Here is a 22,651-nt window from a genome sequence, read left to right on the forward strand (position 1 = left end):
TACTTATACTTTTTATTCTTATTTCATTCTATTTCATGATTTTCAAATATAGCATCTCTGTAATAATATCATTAAAGAGAAGAACTTTTGTGGCATCAGGAAGTTTGGGACCATGGAAAAATCTACTTAGGTCTGTTTGGGGTTTTTTGTTTTGTTTTTGCTGAGGCAATTGGGGTTAAGTGACTAGCCCAGGGTCACGAGATAGAAGTGTTAAGTGTCTGAGGTCAGATTTGAACTCAGGTCCTCCCAATTTCAGGGCTGGTGCTCTATCCACTGAGCCACCTAACTGCTCCTGATCTATACAGTTTTTAAAAGGAGCTGAGCCCTGATCTGTCCCTCCTAGTGGTCCAGCTTGGCACCTTTTCAATTTCCACTTTCACCTCCTTTCTTTAAGCCCTCACAAGCTGCACATGACTCATTCCAATATACTCTAACTGATCTCCCTGTTTTTGTATCTCCTCCCCACCTCCAATCCTTTTTGCATATTTTCATCAGATAACTGGTTGTAAAAGACTGTTTCCATCATATTTTCCTGTGATGACCGTGTCAGCGCTCTGGGTATCTTAGAATCAGCTGGAGTCAGGATAAACAAAAGTAAGAGAGAGTGGACTCATAGGATCTCTGAGACCTCACCTCCATGGCTCTCTAGAAGAGGCTGGCTGGTCTCCCTGCACCTCCTAGCCCCTCCCACAATTCTCTGTATACACCAAATGATTGGGCCAGCACAGGATAGTGGGAAGGGCCATTTTCCAAGCATATTCTTATAGAGTATTGTCTAATCAGTAATTAATCTCAAGTGCTAGATTGTCTGACTCCAGTGCATCCACTCAAGAGTTCCAGCCCTTTACATTTTCCCCTATTTAAGGGGATCCTCCATCACTACTCTGTTCTTTCGTTTGTTACCAAAGCCATCAACATCCTACTCTTCACCTATCTTTGCAAATTTATCTCCTACTATGTGTGTACTATGCTCTGAGACAATTTGACTTATTTCCTTTCTGAATTTTAAATTTATTTATGTCTCCAAATTAATGCTTTGTCCTTGTGTTAATTCCCTGCCTTTGTTCTAAATGTCACCTATCTTTAAGGCCCACAACAAATCGTACTTCTTTCATTCTAATAATTCTAGTCCAGTGTTCTCTTCCTTCTCTTAATTGTTACAGCATCATCAACATTTTGTCACTAAATCATAGCAGGCTCTATGCAATTATTTACTTAGTTCCCATAAGTTTTTGTTTCCTCAACTTAATTATACTTCTTAAATTTGTGGTTGTTTAGTACTTCAGTCATATCTGACTCTTCATGATCCCATCAATGTGTTTGATGTTTTTTTTTTTTTTTGTTTTTTTTTTTTTTTTTTTGGCAAAGATACTCGAATGGTTTACCATTTTCTTCTTCAGTTAATTTTACAAATAAGGAAACTGAGGCAAATAGGGTTTAGTGACTTGTCCAAGATCATTCAGCCAATATGTGTCTGAGACCATATTTGAATTCAGGTCTTCCTGAGTTCATAATTCTACCCACTGAATCTCACCAAGCTACTTTTGAACCTGGAGACTATGAAAGGTAAGTACCAATAGTGCCCAGTAGAGTGCTACGAACATCATGAATGCCTGAGAAATTACATATTTGGGGTATTTAATAAATTACCTGTTAAGATTCTTACAAGGTGCTAAGTCAGTTATCTAATTTAGCATGGTACTTAACAGTTCTCTAGTTCACTAATGTACTTAGTACTTATTAGAATTCTACAAGATTCACACCTTTAAAGAGCATATATAAGCTGGGAGCCTCAACCAGGATTGAGTCCAGGACATTCAGAAGTCAGAGAGGAGAAGCCCACTAGAAGCTCTGAGCCTCAGCCAGGATTTAGTCGTGGAGATTCACAAGCCAGAGAAGGCAGCTTAAGCTCTCGGAACCAAGACTACAGAAGGGCTCCAGAAAACTATCTGAGCCCCAAGTGAAGGAGATAAGACTTTGAAAGAAAATGAAGATCTTTGCAAAAACATTCAAGGGACCTATTTAGGAATTTATTTCATTTATCTGGTTGGACAGTAGAGATATATTCTGTAATACAACAGTTTCTAAGAATGGTTTAGACACTCAATATAAAACAGATTAAAATTCTATTGTAGTCCTGAATAATAAATAGATAAGTTATCACAGAGACCATAATGACAATGAATCAAAGCTTTTCAGATCCATGAAGATATGAGGGGCCAATGATGTGTACTAGTTCCTATACAGGTATGGGACCAAAGTCAGGTCATAGGATCACAGAGGCAGAACTGAAAAGGATGTTGGAGGCCATCTAATCTAATCCTCTCATTTTAATAGGAAAATAAGCTTAGGGAAGTTAAATAATTTGTTCAAAGGTCATACCAGTAGGAAGCAGTTTCTGATTCCACTGTCTTAGAGTCTGTACTATAATTCTGTTTTCTCTACTTTGCACCAAAGTATTGACTTTCACCTCTTCTATATTCCTTCTAGCTTCTCTTATATATTCTTAATGCTGTCATGAGCATTTTGATGTTGTCATGAAATCTTAGAGAAAAAATTAGCGTTGAGACCCACTCATTACTAATGGTCATTGTTTTAAGGAATGGCATTTTTTTTTTGCTTATTAGTATTCAAATGATTCAAGAATAATACAGAGCTAATTAGTTTTTCTACAATTAATGCCACTCTCCAACACCACTATCTCTGCTAATATTGGAAGATAAACATCCTGGATTTCAATCCAACTCAATCTATCCTAGGTCTCAATTTAATGCTGCATTTGTAAGAGTAATTATTGCAATCATTTTTCTTCTGATCATGTGATATGAAATGATGAAAACTTGATCTCCCACAAAAACACTGTCTTTGTTATTTGTGCTTTTAATTTGGTCTAAGTTTTGTGGTACTTTTAATTAGATCTAATTTTTATAATTGCTAGGACCATCATTATCTTATACATTAACATACAGAATGTATCATGAATACACACACACACACACACACACACACACACACACACACACATATATATATATGTATATATATATAGTAATTCTTGAGTCAAATATATTATTTTCACCTGTCATAATATTAGAACACAAAACAATTCCTAAAGTATTGTTAAATAAGCTACTTAAGTTGGGGGTTACAATGCCTAAAATAACAATATGATGGAAAAATGTAAAATAATCCATTGCACAATATTCTTCAATTGCAGTGGTAGAGCCATGAAATATCACTGGTACCTTGCACAGTCGGGTACTTTTCCCTGAATGAAGTTTGTATCTTCTATTTTTGCTTAATTCTAGCAGAACTAACACTATAGTACAACAAGGAAAATTATTGACTAATATTGTTGAAAGTCAAACCTCACAAACTTGAATGCAGTTATTCACTTGGATAAGTGACCATAATCATATAACACATAAACATCAGGCAACATAACACAAGCTTTATTTTCAGTGGTAGTAACACCGACTTCTCTTTTCCACTCAAAGAGGGCCCTGGGCCAAGCTGGCACAATTCCATTACAGATGTAAAGCTGCCTTTTGATATTAGAGAGGAAGCTGTTAAATGTTTCATTTTCCTAAGTACATTTTGTGACACTTAAGAGGCCCATATAAACTTACCTACAAATCTGGCAGGCTAGTTTTAGCAAATAAAGAAGCTTGAAGCCATAATTACATACTGTTACTAAAGTGTATTTTTAAATTGTCTATAGTTCAGAGCTATTGCTATGCAACAGATTATTTTCAGAAACCTAAAAGTGTGCCTGATTAATTTTGATTGTCTCTGAAATAGAGGTTACATACATTAATCTCATAATCCATTTACTAATCCATCTGCTTTATTGTTAATATGCTCATTAATATTGTCTAAATTTATAATGAAACAGCTAGTGAGAACATCTCTCCTTGCATATGGTAATTAATCAAAACCAAATATTCACTATTCTCTTAAATTGTCATGGAAGATAATATATTGACATTCCAAATTAATTTGATATTAAATTATGTATTGAATATAAATTAAATATTTTGAAACAATGTATAACAGTTTAGTATTAGACTTACTTTATTGCAAACAATAATTCTAACATAAGAGTAATATTATGAAAACAAACTATTTTCTTAAAAAATTAGCTGAAATTAAACTATTCTTGGAGTTAGGAAGACTTCGATTTCTGAGGAAGAATAGAGCAACATAGTAGTTAAATTGTGTTTTTCTGCACTGAGTGACTGAAAAAAATTATGTGTGTGTGTGAGAGAGAGACAGAGAGACAGACAGAGGACAGACATAAAGAGAGAGAGACAGAGACAGAGACAGAGACAGAGACAGAGACAGAGAGACAGACAGAGACAGACACAGAGAGAGAGACAGAGAGAGGAGAAAGAGAAAGACTGGGAAGACATAGTTATTCTTAAAATGTAGAAAGATTAAAATAAAAATGATGGAATTAAATTATATAATAGGTTAAAAAGGTATTGTTAATTCATTTTAAAGCATCCAGGGCCATTTTTAGTCATCCGATCTATATCTTGCTACTAGATCCAAATGGTTCCAAAGGAGAAAATGAGGCTAGTGACTTTGCACAGTTCTCCCTCACTTAAATCCAATTTGTTTTAATCATCATCCTGTTATAAAGGTTCACTTCAAGAATGAAGGACAAACAACAAATAAATTCTCAGTTTAAAAAATATATTACTTGTTATTATGGTGATAAAAATCTTCATTAAACCTTAGATGAGTTACACATACATCATAGCTCCTTTGTTTAAAGAAAGAAAATTTTTGAGTTGGGTTTGAGATGTGTGAATTAGAACATTTTGAAAAGGTCAAAGGTAATGTTGGTGTTAACAATATTTTAAAAACTTTAGTCCACAAATAATTTTTTAATTCTTTAATTTAAATCACCATTACCATCCTCATTTTTATAATATACATCAAGTATTAATTTTTTAAAGTATAGAAATACACATTTTGACACATGAAGCAAAGTTTCTTGATTTAATTACAGCTCAGTATAAACTGAAGTAGTTTAAAAAAGGGAAAAGAAAGACAAAGACAAAGTTGTTTTGAAGTTGAGTATCATGAAATCCATTGAAATTTTAAAAAAAAACTATTTCAACATATTCAAAATATTTTACTCATAGAAAACACAAAGAATCTTACCTACACAGGTTTCACAAAGCAGGCATAAATGCATTTTATTTGCTTCATTTTTTAATCTCCTACTGAACAGGAATCTTTTAGCTGTTCTCTCTCATATTTATTCACTCTCATCTTTTTCTGCTCTAAAACATACACACTTACAGTCTTTCTTTTCCCAGTAGACCATGCAGTTAAAGCTACTATAGTTATCTCATTTTTACAAGGCTTACAGACGTCTGCCAGCCGCTGATAGGAAATACTGGATGAGCAATGGCATATCTAAACTTCATCCAAAATATGCGAGCCATTAAGAAAATTATAAAAACCAGTAACAATATACTCTGGTTTTATTCAGCATCTCTCCCATAGTGATTATTAAAAGGATGATATTTTTAGCCAAAGAAAGCAAAATGCATCTGCAGCAGCTGGTTTCCAAGGAAACAGAATAATTTAAAACCATGTGGAACTCTGCTCTCTAATTTTCATCAATTCCCCTTCATTCCTGAAGGTAGCTTTATTCAGAATTCATAATTTAAAAGATATAACTATATAGACAAGAGATATCTCTAACACATTCCTAAAGAAATATAATTGTAATTATATTCTACTTTCATTACTTTTTTATAGATTAATATTTGAAATTATTTTCTTTGACCATTACTTTTTGTTAATGACAAATTCAGAGATATTCATGACTAACTGGAAACGCTTTCAAAATTGATGTATTGTACAATTATGTCTTGAAATAAAAAACATGATTTATAATATAGCTTATCTAAGCTTTAAGTCGGTCAATGTGACACTCTAAGCATGTAAAATTCAGTGCCTATTTTTCTAAATTAAAAAGACAAGGGTATTTTAGTCAGTTAGATAATCAAGTTTTTGTTAGTTTAAAAAAAAAGTTTTTGAAGTTAAACTATGCACTGCAAAGAAAAAGTCATAGTTATTCTGGCAAACAATCTTTTTTTATGCTTCCACAGTTGAGAAATACTGGAAAAATAAATGAAAATACAGCAAACAATGCTGAAAATTTTCCATTTTAAAATTTACTTTGACAAGTATTTTTGATTACTTGTTATATGACCAGATTAGCAATTGTCTACCAGAGAAAAACAAATATCTTGGAGGATTTTCATCCAGAAAATTATATATTCATTTCTTTTCATTTGATGTCATCATTTGAGAGAAATATACATGTAATTCATTAAATCACTTGCATATGTGTGTGCAAGTGTTTATGACCAAAGAGGATTAATGAATTTTTGCTTTTAATTTTTATTTTATTAAATTTATGGTTTGGGCTTTTTTCCTACACACTCTAAGAGAGATGGTGAAGGGAATCATCTTTTAAAGCACTGCCACATTCTAATTTAAAATGTGAAACCTTAATTCTTCAGCTGTCTTCAAAAGTTAGAATTAATAACTTCCTATAAATAAATGCTGTATTGGAATTATTCCTCAAACATATTCACTTTCTGGTTGAAATTATTGTTGCAAGAAAAGATCATTTAAACCATTTGCTTATTTCTATAAGGTAACCCCTCAAAAATTACATTGCCCAGAATTTTGGGATGAAAATATTGGAATGTCTGTTGACAAGCACAGTCATACATTCTTCACTGATTTATCACAGTTTAATTTGTTAAATGAAAGGATTCCCAACCCTCAAATGCTTGAAACTCTGCTGAAGCAGTTACAGCAAATGGCTTAAAGAAACACATACATAAGCATACTGCATTAGTACTAGGTAATGCTGCAACAATTGACATAGATGGGAAAACTGTTCTCACTCATCCACCTTGTCAGTGCCATTATAAAAGGACACTGCATGTCACTTATAATAGATTGCATATTCACTGATGGCTCCATTTTCTCTGAATTATTGGAATGCAGGACAGCTTTCCTTGCCCTTTATTTAATCCCCCAATGCAACATGCGTAATTTTTAAATACTAAGGAATGCCCTTAGCATCATCATCTATGGATTTTACCTCATTGATACTTGTGGAGAAAGTTATCCTGTGCTGGACCTAGCACTGGCATCGTTATCAGCTGAGATTCTTATGGGAAGAAAGAACAGCTCATTAGAAAGACTGCCTCATGGAGGGAATGCGGTCCAAACTACACGGCTATGATCCGGATGATTTTCATATTATAAATTTTTTCCCATAACAACTCAGAAGGTCTCCTGTGTTAAGAATTCTACCCTTCCCCCCGCCTTACCTGTATATTTGGTTTCTGTACTTCAGTTCTGTCAGAGCCGACTGATGAGCTTACTCCTCCCTCATCCATCCATCAGACAGCAACTAACCAATAACAAAGAGCTGATCCTGGCAATCTCTGGCTCATGCTCCCTGCTTTACTTTCATCCAGTGGTTCCTCCCACCCATGGCTCATTTAGAGGACAAATCCATGTAGCTAGGAGGGGGAAAGGGAGTGGCAGAAGCAAAAAAAAAAAAAAAAAAAGAACAATTCTGAGAAGCTAAGAAGAAAAGGAGCATGTTCAGAAATTAGACTTCACAGAATAGCCTCAAACTACAGAGCATAGCTCTGTCACAGATAAATTCAGATGAGAAAAAAGGCCCCTCTTTGTTTGATTCCTACTCTCTCAGTGAAGTGAGAGTAAATTACTGCACATCCATGATTGTAAAGAGCTGTCCACCTAAATACAAGTAAATAACCTATTCTGAAAAAGACAAAGTGTCCATTTTCCAGCTTAAAATAATTCTCTACGAATGTGCTCACATAGTCTTTTAGCATACACTCTAGACTGGCTGAAAGTCTGAATATCAGTGTTATATTGGGTTCATTCCACCTGCCTGGAAATTAAAAATTAAAATGCTTTTTAAAAGACCATTTTTATCATTTGCCCTGCATCATCCATTTAGCAATGCTTCTATCCTAAATAAATTTTAGAACTAGAGAGAGGTGGGGGGAAAGAGAGAAAGGGAGAAGGAGAGAGAGAGGAAGAGGAAAAAGGGAGGGATTATTTTTCACATTAGATTGTGCAAATCACTCAGGACCAGGCAATAAAAAAAGTTAGTGAGAATGTCCTTTACTAAGTTAATACCTTTTTGTTATTGCAAAATTTGTTATTGCAAAATTTTTGAATGCCATGTCTCCTGATATGACTAACTGAATCTGCTAATTGAAGACTTAATTGAGAGCCAATGATTGGTTATCTAGTTGAACTGTAGTTTAATTCAAATAGAAGGTAAGCAAAATCATAGTATTTGATAATGTTAACGTGTTTTCTCCCCCATTAAATTCTGAGCTGCTGGAGAATAATTCTTTGACTCCTTTTGATTTCCCAGTATTTAGCACAGAGGGTACATAGTGTATTTAAAAAGTTTTTATTGATTGTAATAGTTTTTATAGCTCAATCTATACAGTACATTAATATTTACAAAAATAACAGATTTCCTTGCAAGAACTCTTCGAGGTACCTATAGTAACTTTATTATTCCCATTTTGCAGATTAGGAAACTGAGGCTTTGAGAAACTGGGTGATGTGTCTAAGGTCATATAGCTAAAAAAGTGAGATGGGATATGAACTCAGGCCTCCTGATTCTTCAGTTCTTTGAACTGTGGCACTCTGCTTTTGTTCTCCATATGCAAATATATACTAAAATCTGTTCCCTTTTGTCTACGGGCACAACTTACCTGGTTCAGATCTGAATCACCTCTCACCTAGACAACTGTCATAGACTCTTAATAGGTTTCTCTACCTCAAATTTCTCTCCAGTGCAAACTATTATCTGCCCAGCTTTCAAAATGAACTTCCTTAAGGACAGGTCTGACTATATAATATCCCAACCTTTTCCTCTATAAGCTTTAATAGCTCTTTATTACCTCTAGTATCAAATGCAGAATCTTGACTTGGCATTTCAAGCCTTTCACAACATGGCTCCAAATTAGCTTTGCTTCATTTTTATACATGCCTCTCTTTAATAAACTCTATGTTCTTCCATGATTTTCTTGCTATTTCTCACACAGAACCCTTTGTTTTTGGTCTCTGTACCTTTCACAGCTTAAATCTTGTGCCTTGAATACCCTCTCTCTTCCCAAGCTAGTAGATAGAATCCCTTATTTCTTTTAAAATTATTGAGATGCCACCTTCTGTACTGGAGGTGTCATATATATGGCCCCTCCATAATAGACTAGAATATAATTAGAATACAATTTAACAAAATATATAAAATATAATAAAGCATAGTTAATATTATATTATTAAATTAAGCTAATATATAGCCCCTAGCAATCCTCATATATAGATTAGTACCCTCCATCATTTCAATTTCAGTTTGACACCACTTTTCTCCTTGATGTCTTTCCTAATCCCCCTCCAGCTGCTGATACATTCTCCCAAAACTATCTGGTTCTTGGTAGGTGTATATTTTAGGTCTAATTTTGTAGCACACCTCTTTTGGACTACTATTCAAATCTCAGCTTTAGAAGTAGGATATTCAGGGTATTGATTACTCTTGGGTCCTAGGAATAACTGAATGTACCTGGACTTCTAACATAACAGCTCATGAACTCCCATTGGTGTGATGGTTAAGAATTAATCAGTATACACAGTTAGATCTTTGCAAAGGCATTTACTAAGATAGCATAATAAAAACAATTCCCTTCATAAACCTTGGGTGCCTCTCCTCTTAATATACATAGGATAGTGAGGTACAAATGTAGGGTATATATATGACAAAGACAATTCATAATTCTTTGTACTGTAGAATATAAAAGTCCTTACAGACTCCATAGAGTTGTCACACTATCAAGATAGCACCAAAGTTTATAGCATTAGGACTGCTTAGTTGGGCTCCCAGGGTCATCTATACTTCCTAACAGGAAAACATCCTATTTCAAGTGAGTATCACTCTGTATTTGCTAAGCAAAATATATTTTTATAGTTCAGTAAGTAACTCAGCTTCAAAGGGAATAAGGAAGAGTCAGGAATCTTCTTCCGATCCTACCTCATTGTTCCCAAAATGATTTTATCTCAAAAGTCTTGGTTTTTCTTCATTCCTTCCTTGAGACTTGAAGCTAATCAATTTTTCTTGACCAATTCAAATATTTTCTTCTGACTCAATTATAAAAGTATTCAAACTACACAAAGATTTCACAAATTGTATTCATATTTTATAGTTATTTTATGATCTCATTAAAAATGTGGATTTTTTGAACGAGGAGGTTGGTCAAAGATAGATAGCAGATATAAATATATATATATATATGTAGATGTAGATAGAATTCTTTAAAATAAAAACATGGCTCACATTCTGTAAATCTATAGTGAAATAGCATATGCAGAATACAGAATTGGGCACATAGATACAAAAGAAACAATAGATTTTCCCCTTAGAAATGTTATTAAACTTATTGAAAACTTCATAAACTCTGGTTTGATATTCTTAATGTTTCTAATTTTCAGTTGAGGAAATTGATCCAATTAGTATATTTGTGCCACTGTGCTAAAACAAGTACAAAGAGAATGTAACATAATCCTTGACCTCCAACTTCTTAAAATGTACCAGGAGAGATAAGACGTGTACAGAAATAAATACAGTGTTATATTTATACAAGTGGTATAAATTTTTACTGAAAAGAAGATTATTTTGAGATAAGAGAAATTGGCTAAGATTTAAGGCAGGCAAAACATTCTAGGATCATAGAACAGTATCAACAAAAGGAAGGGGTTAAAACAAGATAGAATCATTTAAATAACTGTAAGCATTCCAGTATGAATGGAGATTAGATTATATAAATGTGCATATTATGAGATTAATTTAGAAAGGTAGGCTAAATTTATGTTGTGGAGGTACATGAAGTGAGAATCAGGAATTTAGTTTTCATTTACTAAGTACTAGAGAACTATTAAAGTTTTTAATCAACAGAATAAAACAACCAAATCAATATATTTGAAAGATAAATCTGATAGTAAGAATAGAGGATTAACTAGAAGTGAAATACTAAAAGTAGGGTGACTGGTTAGGAAGCTGATATAGTAGTCTATGTTGGAATAAGAAGTGAACTGCAATAATAGCTCAGAAAGGGACATAAAAGTAAACTCTGGTAAGAGGAATTTTGAGATTTAGAAATTTATTTACTTGATGATGATGAAATAGGAAAATCCTAGGTAACTGAGAGGTTGATAATCCCTTCTAGATATTTCACCTACTTGAATAGATTTTAAATTCTTCATGGAATTATACAAATGTGATCATTATTATATCACATTTGTAAGCTATTGCCATTAAGTATGTTGATCAATACTATATGATGATCAATTCTGATGGATGTGGCCCTCTTCAACAATGAGATGAACCAAATCAGTTCCAATAGAGCAGTAATGAACTGAACCAGCTACACCCAGCAAAGAACTCTGGGAGATGACTATGGACCACTACATAGAATTCCCAATCCCTCTGTTTTTGTCCACCTGCATTTTGGATTTCCTTCACAGGCTAATTGTACACTATTTCAAAGTTTGTTTTAACATATTTAACATGTATTGGTCAACCTGCCATCTTGGGGGGGGGGAAGGAGGGGAAAAATTGAAACAAAAGGCTTGGCAATTGTCAGTGCTGTAAAATTAACCATGTATATATCTGGTAAATAAAAAGCTATAATAATAAAAAAAAATCCTTCATATTTTCCTTCCATCCAACAAGGAAAGAAGGATTGAATCCTTCAATTAAGGACTGGCCAATTGCGTGGGTATTTTCTTTCTTTGGTATTGATTATCTTAAAAGTACCAATATAATTTGTAGGTACTCTATTGTCTCATGTTTACTACATGACTGACCCACTTCCTTTTCAAATAAGATGCTTCCTTGATAATGTAGTTAGATGACTTTTCAAATACATCATTATTAGAACCATGATGTATCCCATATCATCCCATTGTTTCTTGGGCTGCTTAAATTTCTATTCTAGGATATATGTGCTGAAACCAGCTTGAATTGACTGAAGAGAGTCAATTGTTTAATTTTCAGTGTTAGCATTTATATCTTGGAATGGAATGATTTATTTTGTTGATTATCTAGACTTAAGAAAGTTATGAATAATACTAATAATGAGGATGAAACTTAAGTGTATAATATATACTTTACCTCCTCAAGAGCCAGTTGCAAAATATTTACGAGCACACTTTTGTTCCCAAGTCACTGTCACTGATCTTTGAAAGATTGTAAAGATTAGAGTGAAGGCTGTTGGGTTGAAGAATGACAAAAGTATTAATATTAAAAAATGGGAATAAAATGGAGCATGTAAGCCACTCACCAATGATCTTGAATTTGAATTTTAGCAAAATTCCAGAAACCTCTTAGAAGTACGTCATCAGCATCTAAAAAAGGAAGCAGTGATCATAATTAATCAGCATGACTTCATCACAACATAGGTTGTGCCAGATTAATCCCATTTCCTAGATCCAGGTAAAGGTTTTTTAATGGATTTCACCCTCAATATTGGTCAACAATGTGACACTGTGATCTTCAAAACTTTTGAGGTATTAGTTTGCATTAAGAGGCTTAGTGTCCAGAACACTGAAGGTGGGAATCCCAATATACTATTCCAAAGTAGGTCAAATTTGCTGCATCAGACTCAGTTATGGGAGTCATTAGAAAAGCATTGGCAAACTAAAAAATTCAGAGCATTGTTACCAGCATAGAGAAGAACCTTAGATCATCATTATGAAGATTTGTTGAAGGAATTAGAGATGTTTCATCTAAAGAAAACTCAAGAGTAGACATAACAGCTGTCTTCGAGTACTTGAAAAGTTATCACATAAAAGAAAAAGTGAATGTGTACTCTTTGGGTCCAAAATTCAGAACTAAGGTATAAAAGCTGCAGAGAAGTAAGCTTTAATAAACCTAGAAGGAAAACTTTCCTAACAATAAGAATTATATTAAAGTATAATAAATTATCTCAGGAAGTAGAATGCCTTCTCTATAAGTCTTTTAAGTCAAAGCTGGAGAACCATTTGTTAAGGATATTATTCAGGACATTCTTGTTCAGATATGAATTAGAATAGTAATCTCTGAGATCCTCTCAAATTTTGAGATGATAAAATATTGTGGTTGTTTGTTTCAGTCAAGTTCAACGCTTCATGATCCTATCTTGGGTTTTCTTGACAGACATACTGGAGTGATTTGCCATTTCCTCTCCCTCAGATAAGGAAACTGAGGCAAACAGGGTTAAGGGACTTGTCCAGGGTCATACATCTAGTAAGTGTCTGAGGCCCAAATTTGAATTCTGACTTTAAACTTGGTATTCTATCCACTGCACTACAATACACAGACAACCATGGAACAAAGTGTTCTCTGCAGTCATATAGATCATAAGTTCTTGTAGAGTTTAAATATATATTAATTTCTCTTTTAATGTGTGTGGATGTATTTCTCATCTTGTTTCATAAGAAACTTTAAAGCTGGATTTTTTGTCTATTTAACCTTTCCCCTCACATTGGTTAGTGCTATGTTCTCTAAGCTAATTTTTCTTTATCTAACATGATTAAATATTGTATACTCTAGCCCAGATGAATGTAAGCTTCTTGAGGGGCAGAAAATGTTTCATCTTTGTGCATTCTTAGAACTACACATAGTACCTGCACATGGTAGGTTCACAATAAATTTATGCTGTCATTAAATGGAATTAAATAAAGCATAGTCATAGTAGATCTTTTTATTTTTAAGTCTTGTCAGTTGTGTAATTATAATGAAATAGCCTTCTAAAAATTGTGTGAAAAGCCTCTTTTACTTTGTCATATTTTCATCAAGGACAACTGGTGTATGAATAAATTTTTTTCATAAACTTTTTTAATGAGAAAACAAGAAAGCTCCTTAGCTGCTTAACCAGTTCTCTTCAGAAAACATGTGTTTTGTTTTGTTTTATTTTATAGTTTAGATAAAAGTCCTATGTCTGGTCTTTTTCAGTCTGTTGGAATCTGGCCCTTTTTGAGATAACATGAAAAGTGCTTCCTAAATGATTTTAAATTCATGTTTCCTTTAACAGGAATTTATGCTATATTTTTGTATACAGGAGGTCATTTTCTTATTTATTTGATCAACTTTGTATAGGTTTCCCAGTGGTATTATTGGGACAGAAATTAGTAACTTATTGGTTGTAGTTACAAATTGCTTTCCAGCTCCACCAACAGTGAATTAAGGTGAATGTTTTCCCATAGACCCTCTGATATTTGTCACTTTTCTCCTTTTGTCAATTTTATTAGTATGCTATGAAATAAAACCACAGCGTTGCTTAAGTTTTTATTTCTTTATTAGTTATTTGAATTTTTTTTCCTATGATTTTGCTTGAATTTCTTTCTTTGAAAACTACATGTTTCTAGCATTTGACCATTATCAATTGGGAAATAGGTCTTAGTCTTGGAAATAAAATCTTTATGAGAGAAACTTTCAGGAAAGATTTATTTCCCTTATTTACTTACTTCACTTCTATTTTTATCTACAAATACTTTTATAAAAATTTGACATAATTAAAACTGTCCCTTTTATTTTCTATAATCTTGGTTATGAACTTTTCCCTTATCCATAGATCTGAATGATAATTTTTTCATTACTTTTCTTATTTATTTATGTGTAGGCCATGCATCCATTTGGAATTTATCTTGTTATAATGCATGAGAAGCTGGTCTATACCTAGTTTTTTCCAGAATGTGTTCCAATTTTCCCAGCAGTTTTTATTTAGTTGCAATTCCTTACCCCATTTACTGGGGGCTAGTTATGAAATACTAAACTGCAGTGTTGATTTGCTTCTGAATGGCATATTACTTTGATTGACTTCTTTATTTCCTAACCAGTACCAAATCACTTGATGAATCCTGCTTTATAAACAGTTAAGTGGTACAGGAGATAGAATATCAGATCTAGACTCAGGAAAACTTGAGTTTAAAGTGACCTCAGACACTACCTATATGAACCTGGGCAAGTTATTTAACCCTGTTTGTCTCAGTTTTCTCATTTGTAAAATGAACTGGAAAAGGAAATGAAAAACCACTCCAGTATCTTTGCCAAGAAAATACCAAAAGAATAGTGCTTAAATTAAAGAGGTTTGTTTATTCTTCTATTTTCTAGTAATTAAAAAAAACCCCAACAAACCGAAATGTGTATTGTATCTCGTCAAAAGTTTTCCTGCATTTATTGATATAATTATATTATTTTTGTTCTTCTTGTTATTGATATGGCCCATTATTTTGATAGATTATTAAATCAACCTTACATTCCTGGTAGAAATCCAACTGGGTCATAGTGTATAATTTTTGTGATAAGTTGCTGTTTTCTCCTTGCTAATAATTTATTCATGCAAATTTTGCATCAATATTCATTAGAGCTATTGCTCTATAATTTTCTTTCTCTGTTTTCATCCTGCCTGATTTAACTATCAACACCATATTTGTATCACAGAAGAATTTTGTTATGGCACCTTTTTCCCCTAATTTTTCAAACAATTTATGTAATGTTAGAATTAGCCATGTTTCAAAAAAAAAAAACATAAACAAGAAGAACAAAGAGAAAACATATGCTTCAATCTGCACTGAGATTATTAATTCTCTCTGGAAGTGCATAGCATTTTTCACTAAGAGTCCTTTGGAACTATGGTAGATCACTGTATTGATCAGAATGACTAAATCTATCACAGTTAATTATGTTTACAATATTGTTTTTACTGTGTACATTGTTCTCTTAGTTCTGCTAACTTCACTTTTCATTAGTTTACATAAATCTTTCCAGATTTTGCTAAAAATCATTCTCTTCATCATTTCTTATAGCATAGAATTATTCTATCACTTTCATAAACCATAATTTATTTAGCCACTCCTCAATTCCCCTCATTTCCAATCATCACAAAAATAGTTAATATAAATATTTTTGTACATATAGGTCCTTTTCCTTTTTCTTTGATCTCTTTAGAGTTGAGATTTGTTAGTGATATTTTTGGGTCAGAAGGTATACTGTTTTTTAATCTTTTTTAATGTAGTTCAAAATTGTTCTCCTGAATGGTCCCAACCTATTTCTTGACTTTGAACTTAGAATTGGTCTCTGCCTCTCTCTCCTTGGGGACAGAGCAGATTTCTAGTTTGAGTTTCTGAATCTTATGTCCTCTTGTTTCTTTAACAGCTTTCAAGGGGATGTGATCTACTGATAAATCTCTTCATGCCCTACTAATCTGTACTCTGCACAAATAATGATCTTATTCCTTTGCAATTGGGACCCCTCCTCTTTACCTTAGAATTGTGACATAAAACTGGATAATGGATCACAGAGCTGCCACATGGAACCCATTTCTGAGCCCAGTGTTAGTTCAGGGTCCCTGGGATATCTTTTTGATCAGGTTTTCAGTCCTCTTACTATTTCTGGACACTAGGTTGCTCCATGATGTTGCTGTCACATTTTGGCACTACCCTATCATTGGTGCCATTTTCTACTGCATTATACACCTTACCAGTCCCCATCTCAAAGTCAGTAATTTTCTCCATCTTCCTTTGTGCTACCTTGGGCTGGAAAAAATAACTCACTGTGACTTTTAATTGACTTTCCTGTCCAATTCTGAATTTGAATTTGAATCATTTTTTAAAAAAATATTTGGGAGGTTTTTTGGCTGTTGCTGTTGAAGGCAGGGCCTGTGTTGGGGGAGAACTCAGAAAAAAATGCTAATTTCATTCTGCCATCTTATCCCTGCCCACTGTTCTTTGAATTCTTGATAGAATTAATTTGAAAAGGCATCTGGTCTCTTGCTCTCTCTTTTCCTTTGGATAATTTATTTCTTGTTCAGTTTTTTTCTTATGTTGGATTAAGTTATCTATTTCTTATATTGTCAATCTGTACATCTTATATTTTTGTAAAGATCCATCCATTCAATTAGATTGTCAATTTTATTGACATATGCTTGGGGAAAAAATAGTTCTTAATAATTTTCTTGATTTCTTTTTTACTTGTGGGTATTCCTTTTCCTATTTGACACTAGTAGTTTGAATTTCCTTTTAATATACAAAAAATTAAATTGTCTAATGGCTTCTCTCTTTGGTTATTGCTGACCCATGCATATTGATAAAGTGAATTTTCTTTACCAGAGAGTTTCTTGTGAACTCAATGGGAGTTAATTGGCAACTGGAGTTGCCAGTGAAACTGCAAGACCAAGTCCTTAAACTATTATTTTTTTTTTTTTCTGAGGGTGGGGTTAAGTGACTTGCCCAGGGTCACACAGCCAGGAAGTGTTAAGTGTCTGAGAACAGATTTGAACTCGGGTCCTCCTGAATTCAGGGCTGGTGCTCTATCCACTGCGCCATCTAGCTGCCCCCCTTATCCTATTATTTGAGGAACTTCAGTTCTATATCCTACTTGTTTTTTTTGTTGTTGTTGTTGTGGTTGTGGTTGTTTAGTTTTTTCAGTCATGTCAGGTTCTTCATGACCCTGTGGATCTCTTTCCATGGAGTTTTATTGACAAAGGTAAAAGAATAGTTTTCCAATTCCTTCTCCAATGGCAAAAGACATTAAGTGCCTTGCCAAGGTGGTATACCTGGGAAGTTTCTGAGGTGGGATTTTAACTTCGGTCTCGATCCACTGTACCACTTAGCTGGCCCAGCAGCTTAGTTCTAGATTCCTCTCTATGTAGTTCATGAATATGCAATATGCAGAAAATTCTCTTTTGTCCATCATATTTGGTCTAGGAATTGTCTAAGAATTCCTCTTCAGTGTCCAGGAGGCTTAGTCAAATAATTTCTTCATTTGTCCAGGAACTTCTTTACTCTACCATTGCCTTATACAACTGCCAGCTTGAATTTCTGCAGCTCCCATGTGGCTCTGCAACTTCCTTCAAACTCTGTCATTTCTGATGTCATGTAATAATCCTCCTATCTTGGGGATGTGGTATAAGAACCTTCTTTCCTTTTTTTTTTTTTTGTTAGTCACTTTTAGAAGTATAAGTTACACACACACGCACACACAGACACACACAGACACACACAGACACACACACATACCGTCTTAATGCCTAATGTCCTACTGATAAGTTTCTTGTAACTTAGCTAGGCTGAACCTCAGTGAGCAGACTTAGTATGTCTCTTGAAATCCGTATTTGAAGGCGTTCATAAATTTAGGGCTAGCAAGGGTCTCAGAAGTCAATTCAACCCTGTGATTTGATGGATAATGTATCACTCCAATGACTGATAATCCATCATCAAATGGATGATGATGGAATTGAGTTCTAATTCAGATAAGTGACTTGCACGTACTTTCTCTGATGCTAACTAGTTTTATCAATGCACTACACTGTCTTTCTGTCAGAACTTATGCTCTCCTGGCATAGATTTCCACAGGATTACCTTCACACCACAATTAGGCATCAAAGTTCAATGGCTTGCACAAAATGGACACGATTCAACTATGTATATGGATCTAACTACAAAAACATCCTTTGCAGAAATAGAAACATAAATAATTGAAGATTTATTAATTGCTCACGATTATGCTGAAACAATATAATAAAAATGATAAGAATCTACAAGTTTATTTATTCAATGCCATTTAAATTAAATTTAAAATTAAATACTTTATAAAATTGAAAAAATAATAAAATTCACATGAGAACAAAGAAGGATAAAAATCTCAAGTTTAAAAAAAAGTGGGAAGGTAGGTGGTCTAGCAATACTATAAAACAAGATCAGTGGGACAGATTAGGTATACAAAATACAGAAGCAAATAAATCAAAGAGGATTCTGGAAAGGTGGAAGAATAGATCAGAAAATTCCAAGCTCTCCAGATTTCCCCCCATGAACCAGACAAAACTGCCCTTCGGGACAAACATAGGGTTAAAAACAAACAAGAATTGGGCCAGAACTGTGGTCCTCCAGGAACAATGGGAGAAGATCTGAATAAAAATACAATATGGAGGTTTGGCTAGTGTGAAGTATAAACAACTCCAGGCTAGGTCTGCTGAAACAGCAAGTTGTAAATTCTGAGGCTAGCTGGATTGATCTATCACAAACTTTCACCTCCCAGATAATGTGGAGGGAAGATTAAGGGAATTTCTGCTGATAAAACACACCATTCCCAGCTGTGCTGAAGATGCACTACCCTAACTGAGAAGAAAGCAGCACATATGTTTGGAGAATGAAGAAGCAGTGAGGAAGAGATACTGCTGATGGGAGTACCTATAGGAGAGTAGAGTTCTTGGTTTTGGGTTCCAGGCTTAAAGGGAATACTGAAGGAGGAGCTAAGGCCAGAGGCACCATACCCCATATTCTAGAACTAAAGGTGATTATTCTAACAAACTGTTATTTAAAAAAAAAAAAAAAAAAGTAGGCAAAGGAGAAAGAACCTTTAAAGGAACATTTTTAAAAGCCTCTTCTATCCCAAAGAGTAATGTTAAATGGTCACCTGACTAAAAAAAAGAATTGATATAAGAACTCAGAAAAGTCTTTAAAAATCAAATGAGTGAGATTGAAGAAAAAACAAAAAACAAAACAAAACCAAAAAAAATCTCAGAAAAAAAAAACAAGATTATGAAAAGAAAGTCAACAACTAGAAAAAGAGATCAAGTTTTTCTTTTCTCAAAAGTATTTTATTTTTCTTATTACACATAATTTTCAACATTCATCACATAAGATTTTAATTCCAGTTTTCTTCCCTTTCTTGCCACCACCTCCCCAAGATAACAAACAATCTGATATAGGTTATACATATGCAATTGTTTAAAATATATTTCCATATTAGTTACATGGTGAAAGAAAAATCAGGAAAAAAAGGGAAAAACTAAAAGAAAGAAAAAATAAATTAAAAAGATGAAAACAGTATGCTTTGATCCATATTCAGTCTCCACAGTTCTTTCTCTGGATGCAGATAGCATTCTTCATCCCAAGTCTATTAGAATCGTCATAATCACTGTATGCTAAAAAGAACTAAGTCTATCATAGTTGAAGATCCAGAGTCATGTCTCTTAATTAATAGCAAGTAATGGGCAAGAAGAAGTCAGTGAAGTTATAAAAGACCAAGAAATAATAAAACAAAATATGAAGAATGAAAAATAGAGAGAATATGAGACATCCTATAAAAAAACAATAGATCTAGAGAATAGATCAAATAGAGAAAACACAAGAATAATTAGATTCCTGAAAGTTACAATTTAAAAAATAATCTTGACACTATAATATAAGAAATAATTAAAGAAAATTGCCCTGAAATGTTAAAAATAGAGGAAAGGGTAGAAATAGAAAAAAAAAAAAAAGTCTACCAATCATTACCTGAAAGAGGTCCTAGAAAAAAATCTATAGGAACATCATTACCAAATTTCAAAAACTCCAAATCAAAGAGAAAATTTTTATGAGCAAAAGAACAATTCAAATATTACAGGGCCACATTTTAGAATCACACAAAACCTAGCAGTAGCTACATTAAAAGACCTCAGGTCTTGGAACACTCTACATTGAAGAGCAAAAGAATTAGGATTGTGAATTTCTGATTCTGCATAGTAGTCCTCCACCTATTTTGAAGAGGGTCATAGTTCTTCATGAGACATCTTGAAGTCTCATGAATTTTCTACTGGTTAGACTCGTTAAATCTTTCAGTATTATTCATTTTTCAAATACTGAGGTTATAGCATAAATTGTTGTTCTGTTTCTACTCACTTCATTCTTCATTATTTCTTTCAAAATATTTCCAAGTTTCTCTGAGTCTCCTTCCTTATTTATTAGAACATGATAGTATTACATTATATTCATTTAGTATAAGTTGTTCAACTATTCACCAAGTACTAATTACTCCCTTAGGTTCCAGTTCTCTCTCACAACAAAAAATAACTAGAAAAAAAAATTTGTATATATAAATCTTTTTTCCCCTTTCTTTAATTTATTTGGGGCAAAAGTGGTATCACTAGATCAAAAAGAACACACAATATTAGTTAACTTTCCAAGTATAATTCACAATTTTACCAACACTGAATCTACATGCTTATTTTCTCACATTTCCTTCAACATTTGGAGCATTTTTTAAAAATAACTTCTCATATATCTTGAAGATGAGATCTTTATTTGAGACACTTGCTGGAAAGATTTTCCCCAAATGATCTTTCTTTTCTATTTTTAGTTATAGTTTGCTTATATTTTAGTTATATATATAATATATGTATGTATTTTTAAAATATATGGAATCAAATTTTTCCATTTTATCTTCTAAGAGTATTTCTCCCCTCTTTTGGTCATGAACATTTCCCCTCTCCATAATTTTTAATGGTAATTTCTTCTTGTTTCTTTAATTTGTTTATGAAGTTACCTTTTATATCTAAATCATATATTCAATTGCAGCTTGATATGAAATCTGAAGTGTTTGTCTGGATTCAATTTCTGCCATACTGTTGTCCAGTTTTCTCAGAAAGAAGACACAGTAAGTAAGAGAAATTCCACTGAAAATAACTACATCTACCTGTCAAGACACACATAAGAACTCTATCAATACAACTACAGAGAACTGTTTATATGGACATACAGACCTAAATTACTGCAGAAATATTCATTGGTTGTCAACAGACTGAGCCAATAAGTTAAATGGATAAAACTACATAAGTTAATTTATGCATTCATTCCATACCAATCAGATTACCAAAGGATTACTTTATAAAACTAGAAAAAATAACAAAAGAAATTTGGCTACAGATACAAAAAGTTTAAGTTTAAGAATCTCAATAAAGGAGAGAAAGTGGGAAGAAAAGTAGCAGTATCAGATCTCAAACTATATACTATAAAGAAGTAATTAATAAATTAATTTAGTACTGGTCAAAAAATTAGAGCAGTCTTAGAAGTGGAATAGAATAGGTATGTATCATACAAAAGTAAATGAACTTTGTAGTCTTATGTACAATAAACCCAAAGACCTCAATTATCAGAGTAAGTACTTACTATGGGACATAAGACTAATTTTTTCAAGAAATTTTAAACTGAAACAAGAAGTGGAAAAATAGTTTCGTGTAGTTTTCTGTTGCAAGGTGAAGGGTGGCTTTTTGTTGTTGTTATTGTTCATTTGTTTTGTCTTTGTTTTAGGATCAGAAAGATGAATATATATCTGATCAAAAGGGAAAAGAGCCAGAGTGGTAGGAGAAATCGAAGAAGAAAGCAAGAGAGAGAGAGAGAGAGAGAGAGAGAGAGAGAGAGAGAGAGAGAGAGAGAGAGAGAGAGAGAGAGAGAGAGAGAGAGAATAATATGATTGATGTGTCAAGATTCATGAGGAAGGAAAAGGGAATGAGAATAAAGACACAGATAGAAGAGCTGACTTTGGAAAATGAGAAGTTTTAAGGGAAAGTCTTGAGGAACAGACATAAAGATAAGTAAAATTATAATACAGGTTCAACATGGAAAAGTAAAGGAATTCTTATCAGATGGTCCTAAGGAGATTTTAATTGGTTCCAAATATTTCCAAAGTAGTAAAGGGAATTGCCTTCAAAGTTCCATAATTTAATTTCTACCTACTAAGATTCTTTTTTTTTCCCTGAGG

The 22,651-nt window shown here is 33.2% G+C and overlaps 1 protein-coding gene and 1 long non-coding RNA gene across 6 annotated transcripts in view; one reads left to right on the forward strand and one right to left on the reverse strand.

The window, feature by feature from the left end:
- Positions 1-7,505, reverse strand: part of CSRNP3 (cysteine and serine rich nuclear protein 3) — a 244,031-nt gene extending 236,526 nt beyond the window's left edge. For 2 of the 5 annotated variants that reach the window (XM_074303227.1, XM_074303231.1), the window contains exon 1: positions 7,374-7,493. Coding sequence is in view for 1 of the 5 variants with exons in the window: in XM_074303225.1 (XP_074159326.1) it covers positions 5,173-5,206 (34 nt within the window). In the remaining 4 variants the exon portion in view is untranslated. Of the gene's footprint in view, positions 1-5,172; positions 5,764-7,141; positions 7,340-7,373 lie in introns of those variants that run through there. The other 3 variants (XM_074303226.1, XM_074303228.1, XM_074303225.1) reach the window with 3 other exon arrangements.
- Positions 42-21,911, forward strand: LOC141562911 (uncharacterized). The gene is made up of 3 exons (XR_012488277.1): positions 42-130; positions 12,460-12,586; positions 21,469-21,911. It is a non-coding gene; the product is annotated as an uncharacterized LOC141562911 (long non-coding RNA).
- Positions 21,912-22,651: the final 740 nt, after the last annotated feature.

This window comes from Sminthopsis crassicaudata, chromosome 3 (assembly GCF_048593235.1).
Source record: "Sminthopsis crassicaudata isolate SCR6 chromosome 3, ASM4859323v1, whole genome shotgun sequence".
Classification (NCBI taxonomy): domain Eukaryota; kingdom Metazoa; phylum Chordata; class Mammalia; order Dasyuromorphia; family Dasyuridae; genus Sminthopsis; species Sminthopsis crassicaudata.